This window comes from Melampsora larici-populina (genome assembly GCF_000204055.1).
Source record: "Melampsora larici-populina 98AG31 unplaced genomic scaffold MELLAscaffold_64, whole genome shotgun sequence".
In the NCBI taxonomy this organism is placed as follows: Eukaryota; Fungi; Basidiomycota; class Pucciniomycetes; order Pucciniales; family Melampsoraceae; genus Melampsora; species Melampsora laricis-populina.
In genome coordinates this window covers 78548-97227 of record NW_006768828.1, presented here as the reverse complement: position 1 = coordinate 97227, position 18680 = coordinate 78548, and the positions used below count along the sequence as shown (strand labels likewise).

Genomic DNA, 18680 nt, shown 5'->3' with positions numbered 1-18680 from the left:
GACGGCCAACTCGACTTATTTGACTTCGTAGGAGGCAAATCTGATGTTGACATAACTACATCTCGACATTCCTCGGGTGGGCCATCCTCTACATGAAAGCTGACATTTTAATTCATTGCAAACATACATATTATTTTCAACCCATTTTACAAAGTTTTTTTTTAAAAACGCGATCTAATTATAAACATGATAAACCAAATGTTAAGAAAACCACGCTTACGTTTGCTTGTCTTTTGAGGTTGATTGTCTAGGAGGATCCTCTTCATTCCTCGAGAATTGAGATCTATCGCTAATTAGGAAACAAACTTCAACATGTTTCCTTTTTCATGTATTTAAATAAGGCTTACACGAATTTTCCCTTGTTTCTCGAGTCTTGGTTTTCCTTATTTCCAATTCTATGGTAAGGTCCCGGAGATCTTTCATTTCTAAACTTTCCTCTATTGTTTCTTCTGTTGTTACTTTGATAATCATTCCTCCTATTACCATTATCAAACTTGTCGTTCTTGAAACTATCGTTTCTTTCAAAGGAAGGTGGTCTCAAGTTTGAATTGTCGAATTGTGTCTCTGCTACATCTGCATCTGCTGAGTCGTGATTCACACCGATTGGGTATTGTTTCCCAGTTATAGGACTAAATCTTTCTCTGATATTACCTTTCGCATATGCTATTTCATATTTTTAAGATCTCATTAGCTTGTTTACTAACATTTCGTGTAGATAATTAACTTACGGTTGTCTAACAGCATTAATCTACCATCTTGTAAAAGTTCTGATCTAGCTTTTGCTTCGTCAAAGAAATTATCTCTAATGACTTTTGGGTTGCCTGGTGAACCGTTTACTCTGTTACAGAGAACATCCGTTCTGACCATGATATCGTAGCGAAATGCAGTAATCCAAACATGTCTCAAGCTCAGGTTTTCGACATACTCGAAATGAGTTTTCAAACTATTAAAGTCACGCTAATCAGCAGCCAATAATCGTAATTTCGATATGATTAATTCTCGTTGCTTACTCTTTTGCAAAGGGTTTGTGTCCATACACATCGACTAGATACTTCAACATCAACGTCTTTGCTCTAGTCCAATCGGCAAAGGTCATCCACCATTCACTTTTAGCTGGTTGACCTGTAGGTTTATCTTTCTTCTTTGAAGAAGTATTATTACCATCCACCATATGATCTAACTCTATCCACTTATCATTAAAAATCGTCAATTTGAAATAGATATCCATCTTCTTTAAATGGTTGTCCCAGTATTTTGTAAACGCTCTTAATTCTGATTTTGATACTTGTCCGCTTTGGTAGTTTTTCATCGGGTCGTTCGAACTTAAAGATATGTTGTCCGGACTTATGCTTTTCAAGAATTGTTCGACGATTTTCGTGTTACCCATTGCTAAAGCCATTTTAGCAATTTCGACAGTTATATCTACACAATCATTATCCAATCAGTTACCAATCAATATCAGTTATCGATCATTAATGAACTAAAAATTTTTGATTTTGAATGACATAACCCAAGAATGAACGGATTAAATCACGTCAAAAAGATTATTTGGCGGAATAAATCACGCATGAACGGAATAAATCACGTTTTATGAAAACGAATTACATTGTCGTTAAATTCATCAAGCGAGGAACGGACTACATCACGTTCAGAATACGGACTACATCACGTTTGAATCCATGGATTACTTCCACTGTGAACTAGGCAAGGATGATTATAGAAAATTGATGATTGTAGAAAAAGGACTTTTACCGCTCCGAAAGCTCGCTTCAGACAAGGGATCAGAGAATCGTGAGAATGATTTGGCGGAGACAGGAAAAGAGACGGTGGGAAGGTAACTTCCTAAACCTTGGGCGACGTGCGAAGGCACCCTAGGAGAAACAAGGTCACAGGTCTCTCAAGTCCTGGTCGATAGCCTAATCAGGGCAGGACTACCGGTAGTCCTCTAGCGGTTTACCATCTAAGGGGATTCTCATGGATCCGTCCTGAGTGAGCTTTCCGGGGCGTGACATGGACTGGGGTAATTCCTAGTGCCGTCGTCACTACCCTCTAAACAACACTCCAAAATTAGGGCAAATTGAAACCTTTTGGCATGGACGTTGCAAGAGTAGTTTGAAATTTTTGGCCAAGGTCAAGGTTTGCCGCTTGAATGAGGAGATTGACAATTTCTATGGTTTCCGTGGTTTGACTGTCACTCAAGAAATCTTGTGGATTCCTGTTGAGGTGAGTGTTTTGAATAAAAAAAAATCACAAACATTGAATTGAAATACTTTATACGTTTTATAGAAAATAAAGTGTGTGCTGAATGTGCAGCACAACTGCCATTTGTCCAAGTGTCAGCCACTGGCAAGTCCTCCTAGACACGACGGACAAATGCCAGTCAAATCACCATATCAAATCGAACATAAGGAAGTCAACGAGTACATCCTGAACTCAGGTTCGCTGTACTCAGCTGAAGATCATCGAGTTGTGGCAAACATCAAATACACTCAATGGACCAGTGAGGAATGGGAGGAATGTATCAAGATGGGTATAAACAACTGGAAAGATACTCAGGCCAAAAAAGATCAAGCCAAACACGACAAAACAACGAAAGATAATAAAAAAAAGAACAAGGCAAAGGAAAGAAAAGGAAACATGAGCATATTGAAACACGCCAAGATATTGACCCAGCGTTATTTGATTGAATCAGATTCATTTGTATTCTGTGGACATTGAAATGTAGATACGAAGCTCATGATGAAGTGACTTGCTTCAAGGGATGATTTCATGCTTGGATCAATCACATCCATTGCAATACTTATGCCACAAACCACTCGATTCAAAATGTAACACTCTGTTTCGAAGTTTTTAACTGATCAAGTATTGTCGATTCAAAAGAGTCAACAATTCATTGATCAAGGAAAGATTGAACGTGAGATCAAAATCCCTTATCAACTTCGTTGAAGTTGATAAGCAGAGCCAATCGTCCCAATGATCTCAGAGTGAGTGATCCGCGAAAGGTCTCAAGTGCGGTGCACTTGAGACCTTTCGCGGTGCTGCCCTTCGGATTTCAAATAAAGGTTTGACAACTTGAAGTTTGGTTTGAACAACTCACAATCGTTCAACTTCTGTTGACTTTCATTTTTTTTTCACTTATTTCCCTTTTGCTCAAGTCCTCAACTCTCAGCAAACATCATGCCAGATTCCCAACGTCCGAACTTGCGAACCCGTGATTCACGTTCGGCCTCACCACGTAAGTCCTTCGCCTGCTTGTGCTTTCATCTTTGTCTAAAACAGGTTTTGGAATCGCAAAGCTTTAAGGGCCGAAGCTCTTCCAGCGTCTTTGAGATTTGTTGGGTCCAACACTTCTCAAAGCAACACCAATAACAATGGTATGCTTTGTATCTGTTATATGAGCGTCCAGACTTCTAACTGTGTTTATCTTCAGGTGGTAGGAAGGACGAAGAGGACGATAGTGATGAAGAAATGGAACCCGGACCCCAACAAACCGCCCATTCTCCTACACCTACACCGTCTCCACCTCATCAATCACCACCTTTGGATCCCACCAATCGAGATCCTTTTCGGTCTGCCCAGGCCGGAATTCCTTCAACTAATCTGCCTATGGCCCGAGCAGATCGAGCTCAATGGAATCAGATTGCTGACATTTTTGAACTTGATTCAAAACATCGAGCAGAAGCACTCAGAATCAGCTCAGTAAGCCACCTTTCGTTTGCCGCCTTACGCTGGTTACTGATGCATGATATTGTTTTAGATCACAGGTTCTGAAAACCAATATCATGCATCAGTCTGCCTCTTGCAGAAAACACGTCAAGATATGGACAACGTGGTGGCCCAACTCCGTTCGACTGCCAGCTGGAAGCCTGCCGCTGATTTGGGGGTAAGGTCATTTGATTGAATGTACGATGAGTGTACTGAACAGCTTTATTCCCAGACTCGACTCACTAAGATCATACGTGAAACATTGCAAGACCATACAATGGAATCGTACACATACAAAGTCGACCCAAACAAAAAGATGATACAAAGATCCTTTGAAAAGATAGCTATGGTACGTCTCTCTTATACATACTCATCTTCATTTTAGCGACTGATTTCAATTACACATGTAGAACGCTATAATCAACCAATCGAACTCATGGAAATCCGAAAACTTACCTCAAGACTTTGGTACTACGTTGACCGATCTGAAGAGACATGAAGCATTCATGAAGTTTTTTGGAGCCAAAGTTAGGCATGTCCGGGACGACTTTAGGATTGCTGTACGTCCAACTATCTTAAATCCCATGATCTAGCTGACTAACTCTGTTATTTGGAAGCTCTTGAACAACATGATTGTAACTCACTCCAACATAGATGAACCCGCGCAGCCAGTGCCAAAGCTCTCTGAATTGCTTTTATTAGTAAGTCAACTTTGGTTCCTCGCTACATAATACTTATCATGCAAATTGTTGGTTTTTCTTCAATCATAACTCTTTTTACAGTTGACTCGATTCTTTAATCCACAAGATCCTCGCACTGCGAAAGAGGTAGACGCTGATATGGACCCAAAGGCCAAAGCTCGATATGCTTATCTGGTTAGCATATTTGGAACTCATACAGTAAGATTCATTGCATGATCAATAATGTTTCCGCTACAGAGAATCGAGGCTGTGATATACAACTACAGTAGTTAAAGTCTACTCTGTGCTACACCTGACTACGGGCGGCCCCGGGGCTGGCCCCGGGCCCAATTGTCAGGCATTTCTGATTTTTATTGTTTTTGGCATGGATTCAAAAAAAACCCATGTACAAGGGTCAAGTAGTGGTTGGAAACTTTCTATACCCGCTATACGTGATGTGACTTTGTTACATTGTTTCCTGCTCTTTTTCTTGTCATTTCCTTAAAAATTCTTCTTGATCCTTTTGTTTACTTTATTTTTTTTCTCTACTTGTTTTTGTCTTGGCTTTTGTTAGAATGACCTTGTGAATGAGTGTGAACTTTCAAAATGAGGTTCATGATTGTGTAGGAATTCTTGAAAGTGAACAATAGCCCAAATATACATCATTGGAGGTTGAGAGATTAAAAGTGAGGGCAAACCAATATGGTTTGAGAACATGGTTGGGTTAATGAAGATTAACAAAGAAAGGATGTTATACACTACCATCAGAGTATCAAAAAGCTTCTCAAGGCAACTTGTGATACATATGCAAAGCTTGCATCACACCTGGGTCAAACACTTCTCCCTACAATCTACCCTGCTGGTAAGCCCGTTGGGTCTACCACAGGACCACTGACACATAGCTGGCCCCGGTCTGTGTAAGTCCACATTGTCACGGACACTTAAGACTATAAGTACCTAGCTTGAGACCTTAAGTACTTGACTTAAGACCTTAAGTACTTGACTTAAGATTGTAAGTACTTGGCTTAAGACCGTAAGTACTTGGCTCAAGACCTTAAGTACTTGGCTTAGGACCTTATGTACCTAACCCAAGGGGCTTAAGTGCCTAGCTTATGCTTGGGCCCAAATGTTGACCATCTAGTGAAAAAAAAATTATCAATGCCTCAGATGGTCCCAAGGAGATATAGATAGATTACACTTACTCTCCTTAATGTACTTGTCTAGTTATCAACTTACAAGGTAGTCATTGAGGTAGTCATTTTTGATCTCAAAAACAAGATTTCATTTGGCTGGTCGGAAGGTAGTACAAAGTAGACGTTAACTACTGTACACCAACCAAGTAGACCGCAAGTTGCGTCCTGGGCAATCACATTGGGCTTGGGTGGATCAACAGCTCGAAAAACTTCGTGGTGAAAACCGGGCTTATCGTCGAGCGTAAGTTCACTGATTAAAGTCTGTACTGATTGATATATGCTTGACCATGTGTTTGTTTGCATCAGTTTTGATACTATTGTTCTAGCAACTGATCAAGGCTTTTTCGACGGAAATAAGACGATCTTCGACATCAAGACCGATGAAAGGTTCAGGGTTCCCACCGATGATGATGTCTCGGAAGCAATGAACTTCATGTCTTCAAATGCCAACTGATCTATGTATGATAATTGGGCATCATCCGTTTCACTCAGAATTTATACAGTCTTCATCTTATCTCTATGATCCCTGTTTCCCCGTATAGTCTTCATATTCTATGATAGTGTACACAGATCGTTTATCAATAGTCCTATTTCCCGTTCTTAATCTATCTTTCATATCATTTAGTATTACTTTTGCTAAAAAGCTTGGTCCGATCAAGAAAAAATAAAACAGAATCAAACTCAGATTTCACCGCAGCAGTCACAACGCAGCAGAGAGAAAAAAATTTTAGGGTCCTGTGACCGGTGGTGCAATCTTCCTTCCATTCCATCCTGTTGATCCCCCCCGCTGCCGCCAAAAAAATCTCACATTCTCAAAATCCCTGCCGGTCACTTCGTTTTCCTCACTAAACTCAATCCCTCGCTGCTTCTCGGCTCCAGGAAGCGTGTCCTATCCATGGACAATTGATTGCTGATCTCTGTAAGTCAGATGGTACCCTTTTTTTGCTTCAATTCCTCCATTTGTCTCTTCAGTGGATTCCAGTCAACTTACTGATAAACCACAACATCATTTCTAGGTATCCTTCTCCAATAACTATCACAATACTGTCCCAAGTTGAACCCTATCGAGTTTGGATTCAATGTGTCAAAGTTTGATGTCTGGAGATCACGACTTTTAGTTACTAGGTCAAATCCAATTGAACAGAATTAACACACAAATTATACCATCATTGTGGTTATCAGAAATTTGAAGATAAGCTTGATTGTTTAGAATATATGATTTGTAGTTAGCAAAGATTGTCATTGTATAGGAATCAGAATCGAGGAATTATAGATAAGAGTAGTGTGAAAATTGAAATCGTTTCAATCTTCTTCATAGGATTACGAGCGAATCGATGGATTTCGATCTTGCTCAAAATCATCAGCCTCTAGATTACACAAGCGAGCTGAGATTGTTCATAATCTTTTCCGTAGGAGGATAGGAAGGTCAATCGGTTTTGACCAAGCAAAATCAATCGATTTTCGGATTTTGAGTGTCTTTAAGAAAATTGAGATCGTTTTTGATCTTGTTTGTAGGACCAAAGACGAATTGAATGGGTTTGGATGACAACCCGATGAGATCTTAGGTTTTATTGCCCTCATAAGAGATCTGAGATGGTTCTCAGCTCGCGATCATAGGATTGTCTAATACGCGATCATAGGATTGCCTCATAGGAGAGTCAGTCGTAATTGGTTGGTTGTGATACTGTTCATAACCAATTGATGGTTCTGAGTCTTCTGACACGCTTGACTACACCACGGGGGGACTCTGTGTCAGAATCCCGCCTTGAATCAGCCGGGTCGAGTTTCGGCCCCTTGATCGCCGGCAGCCACCCCCTAGGCAGCCCGCAAGGGGCCCCTAGTCCGTCAGTGCTCCGACACTTCGATGGCGAATACCCGGGTAGTACCCGGGTCAAATACTGGCTGGAGCCCGACCTCCGTTGGCCATCCATCGTCCAATGCTTGTCGCCATTTGCTGAGCGCTGAGCTTCGCATATCGGAAAAATCATCCTGCACACTCCGGTTGCGCTTGATCAGGCCTGCGAGATCTCATACCCAGCAGTGGCCTATACAGCCTTCTCCTCAGTGTGCAGCCACGAAGCCCTCTGGCCACCGACAAGAACACGCCTTTGAGGCATTCAATTGAGATCGTCCACGAGATAACCTGCATCGATTCCTTTGGCCTCTGTGTCGACTTTTTCAACGTCTCCCAAAGTCCGCACCTCAGCGGTGCATATCCTTTCTAACATCACAAAGCGTCACAAAGCCCTCTGCCCACCGACACCAAAAGGCCTTTGCGAGGGCATACGATTGAAGCATGCATGACATATCTTGCGTGCGAGATCTTGCCTCCCTTCCGCACACTTCTGCAAGTGTCTCGTTTTGTTCGGTGCCACACATTTCATCATCACTCGCCATCTTCATCTTCTCAAGATAGTAGACCCAAGTATCTTCTAATCGTATGTTCATGTTCATCAACTCTTCCTTCCCGCGTTCACGCTAGAGTCACGCAAAGCATTGATCCAGTATCATTTTGCATCAATTCAGTGAAGGCTTTCCAATTCCTTTGTCTCGTCAAGACACAAACCATCCTGAGGCCCTCTCATCTCACTCTGTCCCCAAATGGCCCCAGCAACGCAACCACCTGACCAATGTAAGCTGCCACCGGCGTTTTTTGTCTCCTCATAAAATATAAAAAATAGTAATAATATATATTATATTCCTGACTGCTTCAAACAGATTTCGAATCCATTCCCTCGGTGCCTTCCAATCCACAATGGAAATGCCTGGTCTGCAAACGGCAGATGGGCACTTACGGCGCACACTCTCGATCCAAAGCTCACCTCGAAGCGGTGGCTCGTTACGAGGCCCGTCTAGCAGCGGAAAACCAGATGATACCTGGACTCAATGACAACCATCAACAATCCCGAAACACTACACCCTCCCCGCCACATCAAGAGGACGTTTTCGGGGACGATGAGGCCGTTTTCGATACCGAGATACGACCACCTTCTCCCCCCCTCTCGTACCTCCGTGCCTTCGAATTTGCGCAGGAAAATAAGTCAAGTGACTCCGAAGACTCTGACCGCGAAATTGACCTCCACAAGCTTGCCGAAGCTATTGCAGCCATGGAGGACGCTGACATGGGTCCTCATGATGAGGCAGCGGATGAAGCCGCTCTTGAGGCTGATCTGCGTAGCGGTCAGCTCCCGGATTCTTCCGAGTGGTACCCTTTCAAAAAAAAAGAAGTACGTGCTGAATTTGATATTTCATCGAGGTTGCTTGTTTACTGATTACATGGTTTTCTGACTCAGCACGTGGTGGCTTTATTGATCATAGGATCAACTCGAAACATTCTATCCCGGGCCCAATACCACCGTATACGCTCCATCTTGGACATATGCAATGTGCGACTGCCGGAGTGGGGTGCTCTACGTGCCTTGAGCGTGCGTCTGAAGAAGAATCTCGGTCTTCTGGTGTCTGAAAGGACCAGCGCGCATGGCAAGCCTATTTTTGGCTTAAAAGTGCAGACGATAATCAGTAATGTCTGTGTTTACGCTCAATGTTTCCATGCAAACATGTGCCTTATTATCCTCCTTTGATCAATCCCAGGAACTCGCGAATCCTCTGGTCAGCCCATTTTTGGAGTGTCTACCAGAGTTGCCAACAACGGAACCAATCAACCGATTGTCTCAGTCGCAGAAATGGTGCGAAGGGTTCAGCAAAGACCTCCGTGTGCCAATGGTTCCCGCGCGTGGGAAACACTGGTTCATTTACGAACCAGTTCAACTTTTTTCCGCCCAGATTGTTGTACCGGCTTTTTTTTTCCAACAACATGGACGCATCTTGGCAAAATGCCTCTCCACTACTGTCCAAAAAGATCCCCTAAATCCTGCGGCTCTCCAATTACTCATCCCCGCCAAACATTCTTTCGACTCGGATCAATTTGCAACCTTGGACGTCAAGGACTTTTGGAGAACATCCTCTGAAATCGAATTACCTGACGGCGCCAGTCTTTCCGACCAAGCTGGGCACTTTATATACCGTTGGTGTCTTTACCTCATTGGCGTCCCTGAGGTATTGATATAAGCTGACTGATAGCGAATTTCTTACGCCAGAGCAAACCCAAGAGGGCTTCCAACAATGGCCTATTCCGAATCCATGGCGCACAAGAGCGAATGGACACGTGATCAAACACATCCCCCTCACCATGTATTCTGACGATACATCCGGTAATGTATCCAAATCTTGGAACAAACACATGAGTGTGTTTTTTACACTCGCAGGCCTGCCTCCTAAGATGACCAACCAGGAGTATCATATCCATTTCCTGGCGACCTCTAACTGTGCTTCAGCGCTTGAACTTCTCGATGAAGTCGTTGATGATATCAAGTGTGTATATCAGACGTGCCTTACCTCTCATAGTTCCACTTTTCATTCTGACGCATGCTACCCGTCTGCACTTCGGTAGTGATTACAGTGCACAAGGCTTCCTCGCGTACGACCAACACAGCCAAAGTGACGTGCTCGCGATGGTGGTTGTATTATTCCAACTTGGGGACGGCCCAATGCATGCAGAAATCAGCAATACCACCAATCCGGCTGTGACTTTGACCCCTTGTCGTATATGTGATTTACAAGTCCCCCAGATGAGCAACAAAAAAACCGAGCAGTATGTCTCTGACTTCATTGGAGTGGATTTAGACGGGGACCAGGTACGTGCCGCCTTTCTTACTGCCAATCGGCTGAATTCGATTGGAAACATTTTGTTGACATGTCATATTTACAGTTCTCTTTACCCAAACGCGACTGGGATCGCACGCGCGCAAGGGCGAGGCAAATATGGGAAATTGCTCAGAGGCCGCACAGCAAAACCGCGGTTGAGAATGAAGCGCGCAAACACGGCTTTCGCGATTCGGTCTTGGAATTTTTCCTCAAGAAGGTTCACGAAGCGCCCGACACCTGCGATGTGCACCAGCTATGTGAAGAATTGACGAGTCAACTCGGGGAACGTATGTTTAACCCCATGTTGCGCCTTAGAGGTAAGCCAGTCTTTCAATAGATGTCGTTTGAGGGCGGCTAGATGCTGACTGCATTTGGCCCAACGGTGTTTGCCACAGGATTCGACGGACATCAGGACACTCCGGTTGAAACGCTGCACGTCGTACTCCTGGGCATTGTCAAGTATCTCTTCAGAGACACGATGAAGGGCTTCGGCATCATCAAGCCCGGATCCAAACGCTACCGCGACTTAGCCGCTCGGTGGAGAACATTTAACTCAAAAGGCCTCAACATTGCAGCTATTCAACCTCACACACTCATCGTCCATTATCAGAGTCTAGTCGGAAAAGACTTTCAGACTGTCCTTCAGGCAGCCCCTTTTGTGTTCTTTGATTCTATTTCAACTGAAAAACGCCATTTGTGGAGCGCGCTGACTCTCCTGGGCTCTTACATATTTCAACACGAAATATCCAACATGGACACGTATCTGCAGGAAATGGACGCCGCTATTCTCCGCTTTTTTCATCAGTTAGTCAAGCATACGGCGCAATGGGTGAATAAGCCGAAGTTTCATATGTTAACCCACTTGAAGGACTCAATCGAGCGATTTGGCCCTGCGAACCTCTTCATGACACAGAAGTTCGAGTCTTACAACGGTGCCCTTCGTGCTGCTTCAGTGCATTCCAACTGCCAGAGCCCGGGGCGTGACATTGCCAATAATTTCAACAATTATCAACTCATGCGAAGTCTCTTATCCGGTAACACATTCTTCGACAAGCAATTGCGCGAAAGAGTTTGCGCTGGCGCGCAAGTTCGTGCGTTGTTGGCTAGAATGCCCGAATTGTCTAAGGCTATGGGACTGGACCCAAAAGCCAGTGAAACGGCTGTCATCAACGCGGGCCGTAAGTTATGACCTTGGTTTGATTCATGAAGTCACATTCAGCTGACCTACTGCCTTATTAGCCCGTGTGTTGGTGGGTTCGGAGACCCCTGCTTTTCTTGAACGAGAAAAGCCAGGTGTTTCTTGGGTGGAGCACCAGAGCGTCACTTTGAAAAACCGCCAGACGGTGGAAAAAGATGACTTTGTGAAGGTATGGTTCATTTATTCAGCAATCCTTGTCATACAACATAGACTGACTCACTGACACGATGTGCAGCTTAAAAACAGTCACAGTGTTTTCCAAGTCTCTGCCATCTGGAAGCCCTCCGGGGAATCTTCAAACAACGCCGTAATTCAACTTCAGGAGACTCGCCGAGGCGCGATCTCTCCGTTTTATGGCATGCGCGAAATCATCACGATGAAACGGCATAAATGGGTCAAAGTAGTGGTAAGTCCAGCCTCTCGAATCTTCGGCCATTTTATCTTGAATGGAATCACTGATTACAAATGTAGGACATATATTGCATTTTGAACGTGCAACACAATTGCCACGCTTCAAAATGTATAGTCACGGATGGCGCGAAACAACGGCTCGAAAGGAGGGAAACCTCTGTTTCAATCAGTACAATTGGCCACATTGCAACCGGACTATTTGTCCTGAACAGTGGAAGCCACTACTCAGCCGAAACACACCGAGTCGTTGCCGACATCGGCAGTCGACCTATCTGTACCACTGAATGGTTGTCGGCCTTTCAGGAGGGCTTGAAGGTTTGGCGTGCGGTGCCGGTGAAACCACGAGGAAAAAGACATGGGAAAGGTAAGGTCCAGCAAAAAGCGCCTGAGGACGACGAGGATTTGGAGGATTCTGATTCTTCACGAGGTTAACGCGCTCTCAAGTGGTATAATATTCCATTTATTAATTTAATATAATGACGAACAAACACACATTCGTCGATGGCTTGTATCCCATCCCAAACGGGATCCCCTAACTCCAAAGAGACCTCTGCAATCAAATGTTTCGCTGGCTCCCAAAGCACACTTGGCTTTGCACAGTGGGGTGCAAAGCCCACACTCGACACATTTTGACCATGCTTTCCTAAATTGGCAATGCACCCTGCTGCCATACCTTTTTTGTCGGTCACGACCTCCTAAAGAGGCAAAGGTAACGAGACACGCGCGAAGTGCAATCGCGTCCCTTTGGAATGATGCCCTACCACAGCGAAGGACGCGACGGCGACCAATCTGGGATCGCCATCCCCCCTGCATTATATTTCACGCGCGCGTCCTTGAAATATAAACCGTCTCTTTCTCTTACAGCCTGTTTCCTTGTGCTCGCTCCAACTCGATTCACAACATTCAATCTCAACACTCAAAACCCCAAAACCTTTCTAATCATTTTCAAAAGATCGTTAAAGTATTATAAATACTGTAAATATGTCTCAATCCGGCCGTCCCGATGCTGTGACCGCTAAAATTGCCGCACAATCAAACCGTGCTCAACCCTACTCCTTAAGCACTCCGAGGGTCAATAGTGAGCTTCGTTTGATTCTACGCATCCATTCTTTTTACCATGTGGCTCAATTGAATGGCCTTTAGAAAACGCAGCCAGTGGCGCCAGCAGTTCAGCTACTCGTGCGGAGCAGCGATCTCATCGAGGTCATGCCTCGATGCGATCTGGAAACGAAGCGGTAAGTCTGCAATCTCCCCTATGTATTTCTTTTGTTTCTGTCTTACGTTTTACCAGACTCATTCATTGTGCTGGTTGGTAATACCTCCAGAACAATGACGCCGGTGATATTTCAAACGACCAAATCATGGCTGCAATTGCGCGGCTAGATGCTAAGGTAGAGAAAGAGGTTTTGGTACTTTCTGACAAATTTCATCAAGAGATCGATCATATGTCGACGAAGTGTAATGAAGACATCACCGCGATGGCCAACCAAATCGACGAAGATTTGGCCTCAATGGGTGAGAAAATCGATAACAAATTCGTCACCCTATCCAACCAAGTGGAACAAGTCCAAGAGACTGTGGACAATTTGTGTTCTCGTCAGCCTGCTCCGGCTAATGGTGCTCCAGGTGCTGCCGCTGCGACGATTGGAGCAGCGAACACCGCTGCTCCGTGGATGTACTCCCCTGAGCTGAAAGTCTGTACCATCCTTTGTCTCTTTTATTATCGTATATTAGAATGTTCAAGTTCTCATTTCTCCTCACATTTCTGTTATGTGATCAGGCTGCGGTGGATGCGGCCGCTTACGAATCGGTGGCGCTGCCTATCATCGCCGCTTATACGAAGCTGGAAACCCCAAATGGAGACTTCATCATGCATTCTCTATTCAACACGGTCCGGGTAAGTTTTGCTTGAATTAACCGTGATTACATTCGAAATCGGTTGTTTTAATGAATCACACTTCTTTCAGCAAAAGATTAGGAACACTCCAGGCACTTGGGCTACCGAACAACTGCCGCCAGTGGTTAATGGGGTCGCAAATGTTCAGGCTGCCCAAAAGTATGCGTCCTTGATTAAGGACGCTGGGAAACACGCTAGAGAGAAGCTTCACAACTTGGTAAGTTTAATCGCCCCAGTTTCCAACTGTCTTTTGCCCCTCGTTCAGCTCACTGACCCTATGCCCTCTCAGGTGTTACACAACATCAAAAACAACCCTGAGGCCACGGTCCCTTGCCTCAAAAAACTTTTACATCGTGTAAGTCCCGCGCGGCAAGATGTTTTCCAATTTGAATGAATTTTGATTTTTCACACACTGTTTGTCTGTGTAGATCGCCAGACAGTGTGGGAATACCGCCGACGGCATTGACGAAGACGTCTATTGGGCCGGAACGTCTTTGGCTCTGCGGCTGCGTATCGCGTACCTTGTGAGTTGGCATCTGTTATAAATACACGTCATTCCTGAAAGCTGAGCGCAACTTGGTGGCAGCGACGCGAAGCCATACGAATTTTTCAATCGCGTCGGGCTGGCGGTGGGGGAGGGAACATATGGGCCCGCGTGGATCTACAGCTCCACCGTTTGAGTGTCCAAGGGTCCTTATACACTTCTGCGTCAGTCCTCTAATCTTTGTTTAGTACGCTTTAGAATAACAATTAACGTGGTTTTTGTCTGCCAGGTTTTACAAGTTGATTTTAGATGATGATCGTGCCAACTTTGATAACGAAGGACATTTTTCGGATTTCGACACTACGGCAACTTTCGATTTACCTTCCGAGGACGAGATTCAAAGCGAGATGGAGCGTATCCAAGAAGCTGGAGGCTCCTTGAATATGGAACTGTGAATGACCAGAAATGTTTGGCGATTGATATCTCTACGTACCCTACTGGTTGCTTTTGCTTGTTTTGTTGTTTGGGAAATCAAAGTTGTAGAGATCCAAACCTTTGTCTTTCTTCTCTTATCTGTAACCTCGTATGCGAAATTCACCGGCTTTGGTGCCCAAACCTCACCTGTCAACACTTGAATCGTGTCTCCTCTCCTGGCTTGCTGCGATTGCCCATGCCCATTTTGGGCAATGTGGGTTTTTGTTTTCCGATCCGACCCCAACCAAAAAAAACACAAGAACCGTCTTCTGACGCTTCTCTGACCCTTTTGGCCGCCCCAAGTCCGCACAGTGGCGCTTTTGGAGCGCAGCAAGTTCGCGTTCAAGACGCCTATTGGGCGCCTGGACGGCGCCCTGCAGGCGTCACAATCCTGGCCAGCTAGGGATCGCCTGCCACTGCGGAGGGAAGGTCCATCTTAAGATGGTCGACCTCGCCCATCGGCAGACGGTCGAGGTCCCCCCGTGGTGTACCTTAAAAATCACCCATGTTTCGAATATCTTTCATAGGATATTAGGCTTTTGTTATTCAGCAGAGCTTGCACTGGACGGGTTGGAGATATGTAAGATACATCTCAATCAACTTGCCCTTTTTCTCACATTAGCACAGTAGTTGTGCGCTCTATAAAAGCTTCAACATCATCTCCAATTTTCATCTGTTAACAAATACTCGTTATCAACATATGAGGCATACTACAGAGAAAGAGGTTTGAGACATAAATCCAACACCTCAAACCCATCGTAAAAGAGTGTGGGAAGGAAGAGCTGGTGAGGTGATGGTGAGACAAAGCTAGGTGGACCAATCATTTATATCAGACTGTGTTGCGAGGATGGTCATCTGAATCAAAGGATATGAAAATGTTGTTAGAAAGCGCACCAATAGATTATGAATAAGTAGTTATTTATAATGTAGCACGTGGATTGACTTACCAAGAGTTTGACAAGCTCATCTGGCCAGAGTGTGCGATAAAAGAGGTGGCCAGGTGATGGGAACTAGAACCAAGAGGTGGGTGATGGGCCAGTCGAATGGATGGGGGATCGCACCACCGGTCACAGCACCCTAAAATTTTTTTCTCTCTGCTGCGTTGTGACTGCTGCGGTGAAATCTGGGTTTGATTCTGTTTTATTTTTTCTTGATCAGACCAAGCTTTTTAGCAAAAGTAATAATCTCATCTCGTTCTTATACACCACGGGGGCACCCTGACCACCAAATGGCCATCCTAACCGGCCGCCAGCAGACCACCGCTCTGTGCGGAGAGACTGACCGCCTGCTGGTAGTCAGTTTGGCGACGACCCCGTGCCAAACACAAAGACGCCTGACCGTCCAGCTTGAGGGCAGCTTGGGGGCGCCTTTGCGGTGCCAGAGGTCTGGCCTTGCGCGACCCTTCGACGGTCAGTAGGCTTTTTTCAAAACCCGCAGGCACTCATTCTCTCGGGGCCAAACCCCGTTGCAACCTCATTGGGACTGGTGATTGAATCTGGGCACGAGGAGCTGTCAAGACTCAGGAATAGATCAAGTGCATAGTGGGCATGAAGGGGAGTGTATTACTGGAATGGCAAACAGTGGAATGGTCTCCTCAAATGACAAATAACAAACAAGATAGAATGGAAAATTGGTGTTGAAAAAGAAATGAAAACACTTCTTTTTGAAAGAAATAACAAGATCAACATGAATGAAGAGATGATTAGTTTGCAACATTTCAAAAGAATTCATTGATTGGCCTCCCCGCCAATTCCCTTTTCTTGACTCTTCATCTCGGCTCGTATGGCCTCTTCGTAGGGAAGATCAAAGGTCACAAGATTGTCGATCTTGGTGATGTGGACTGTTCTATCAAAGCTGGCCCAATCCTCACTATAGACCAGTCTATAAAATCTTGAAGTCAAAAGGAATGATTAGCTGGAGTGAGACAAGAGCAAACAAGCCAAAGAGAAGAAAAGTTTGATTATAAAATAAGTGTGATTGATCCAAATTAGTTGGTTTTGGTTGATGTTTGAGATCGTATAGAATGATAGAAACATATCAGAGTAAAGGTGGTAAGATGATATCTAATAAATGAAATGAACTTGCATTGAATGGAAAGATTGGACTCACTTTAATTCATCCATCTTGCTTTGATCAGTCCTTTCTTCCAATCGTCTAATTGGCTATTTGAATTTCTTTCTCAGTGTTTCATCTCAAGTTTAGTTGATCGATTGGGTCGGAAGATCAGCTTGGGTTATCTGTGTAGTCGGCGAATCAAAATCCAAACAAATGGTCAAAAGGTCAAGAGAGGTCAAGAGTAGTGGATCCTGATATTAGCTTAGCAAAACGTTCAGAATCAAGCAAATTCGTTGACCCGGTTGCAAACCAGGCTTCACGGCTTTACACCTAAAGCCAAAACTTAGCCGTACTCACGTTAATAATATTAAACAAAGAATCAAGGAAGAAGTCACAATCAGGTGACTCATGTCGATTCGATCTAAAGGAAGCAAAAGCAAATTGAAGAAGGATTGATTTTGAATCAGGGTAAAATTCCAATAAGATAAAGGTGAGGAAACTAACTCATGGAGGGACTCGCAAGCAAATAGGGCCCCACTCCACGTGATTGTGGTTGAGAAGATATCTTGAGTGAGATGAAAGTAATGATGAGGTGAAGTTTGGAAAAAGTTGTAAATTCAAGTTCAGAACAATGAATAAGACAATTTGGGGAAATTCTTGAAGGAAACAAACAAGTTGGGTTGGGATTCAAAGATAGGACACGAGCACTCACGCGAGAAGACCGCGATACTCGGGGGTGGGGTCACGACGCGAGAAAAACTCATACGCAGGGGTGAAGACCATCATGCAGCCTCTGATTGGTCGTTTCTGTCTGAAACTTCAGAGATTTCCAACAGAGTCTTCGACAGCAACAAGTCAAGAAGGCTCAAGGCTGGTGTGCTTTTGTTCGGAACTGGGCAATTAATTTGAAACTTCAAACATTTTGGTTTGTGGTATTGGGCACTCGCTGCTCGTGCTCACTATACCAATGTAACACGTTGTTGATTTTGTGGTCTGAAACGGCTCGTTAACCACAACTGAATGCTATTAAGAACTTATTTTTCAACGTGATAAGTCTTGGATTCAATCAGCCTGAAACAACAGTTGATGGCTGTCCCAGAGCGACTTATCAAGGATGGCGTGGCTCAGCGCAGCAAGAACTGACTGCCGAGCCATGTGAGCGCGATGACTCAGCAGTCGGTTTTGGGAAGGTCAATACCGACTGCTGACCAAATAGGCCGTCTATGGGCCCGCGTGGAGCGCCTACAACCCAGGCTGCAGGCTGTTCTGGGCGCGAACAGGGGCGGCCTACAAAGACCAGCTCGAGGTGACCTTTGGTCTACCCAGGAGCGATCTGTGGGTCGGAATTCGACCCGACGTGTTGAAGACCGGTCAGGATCAACTTCTGACCCAGGATCCCCCCGTGGTGTATTAGTTGTTTTGCTTCGTGAAATTTTGGAGTGTTCCCTAATGAAATCAATGAAATGTTCTGTGAAGGTTGAAAAGCTTTCAAAAGTTGTATGTGTGAAGGACTTGTGACTTCTAAATTGATCAGTTGAGGCAATTCAAATCGGTATTCATTTTCTGATAAATCCTGAAGAATTAGATCGCGATTTTGAGCGTGGTCGTGGTGGAAAGGAACGTTATCTAATGAAAGTGTGATTAGCGTTGATTTGAAACGCTTAAGGAACGCATGCAAAGCTGGTACTGTGACTCGATCACAATGTTCCAATGCTAATGATTTTAATGAACTTTTCCAAGGAAGGGAACTCCAACTGGCATCCACACACTGCGCTCTTTCCAAGTCCAATTCCACAAGATGAGTAAGTGAAGCGAGATGGATTCCTAGTGGAGATTGAACATCTTGTACATCTTTTTGATCGTTCAAAGGCTTGGGATG

At 44.5% G+C, this 18680-nt stretch overlaps 3 protein-coding genes across 3 annotated transcripts; all 3 read left to right on the top strand.

Moving 5' to 3' along the window:
* Positions 1-1679: 1679 nt before the first annotated feature.
* On the top strand, positions 1680-4622 carry MELLADRAFT_112283 (uncharacterized protein; the record flags this gene model as incomplete). Its single annotated transcript, XM_007416822.1, has 9 exons — positions 1680-1834; positions 3156-3235; positions 3297-3374; positions 3431-3699; positions 3758-3883; positions 3926-4054; positions 4116-4265; positions 4323-4406; positions 4488-4622. 9 exons carry the CDS (start codon positions 1680-1682, stop codon positions 4620-4622), a joined length of 1206 nt encoding a protein of 401 aa, XP_007416884.1.
* Positions 4623-8179: 3557 nt separating this feature from the next.
* On the top strand, positions 8180-9001 carry MELLADRAFT_93983 (uncharacterized protein; the record flags this gene model as incomplete). Its single annotated transcript, XM_007416780.1, has 3 exons — positions 8180-8210; positions 8297-8805; positions 8897-9001. The coding sequence occupies 3 exons, from the start codon at positions 8180-8182 to the stop codon at positions 8999-9001; spliced, it is 645 nt and encodes a 214-aa protein (XP_007416842.1).
* A 3871-nt stretch (positions 9002-12872) lies between these two features.
* On the top strand, positions 12873-14509 carry MELLADRAFT_93982 (uncharacterized protein; the record flags this gene model as incomplete). Its single annotated transcript, XM_007416779.1, has 8 exons — positions 12873-12969; positions 13035-13126; positions 13217-13585; positions 13672-13788; positions 13859-14005; positions 14078-14143; positions 14217-14312; positions 14354-14509. 8 exons carry the CDS (start codon positions 12873-12875, stop codon positions 14507-14509), a joined length of 1140 nt encoding a protein of 379 aa, XP_007416841.1.
* Between the last annotated feature and the right edge of the window lie 4171 nt (positions 14510-18680).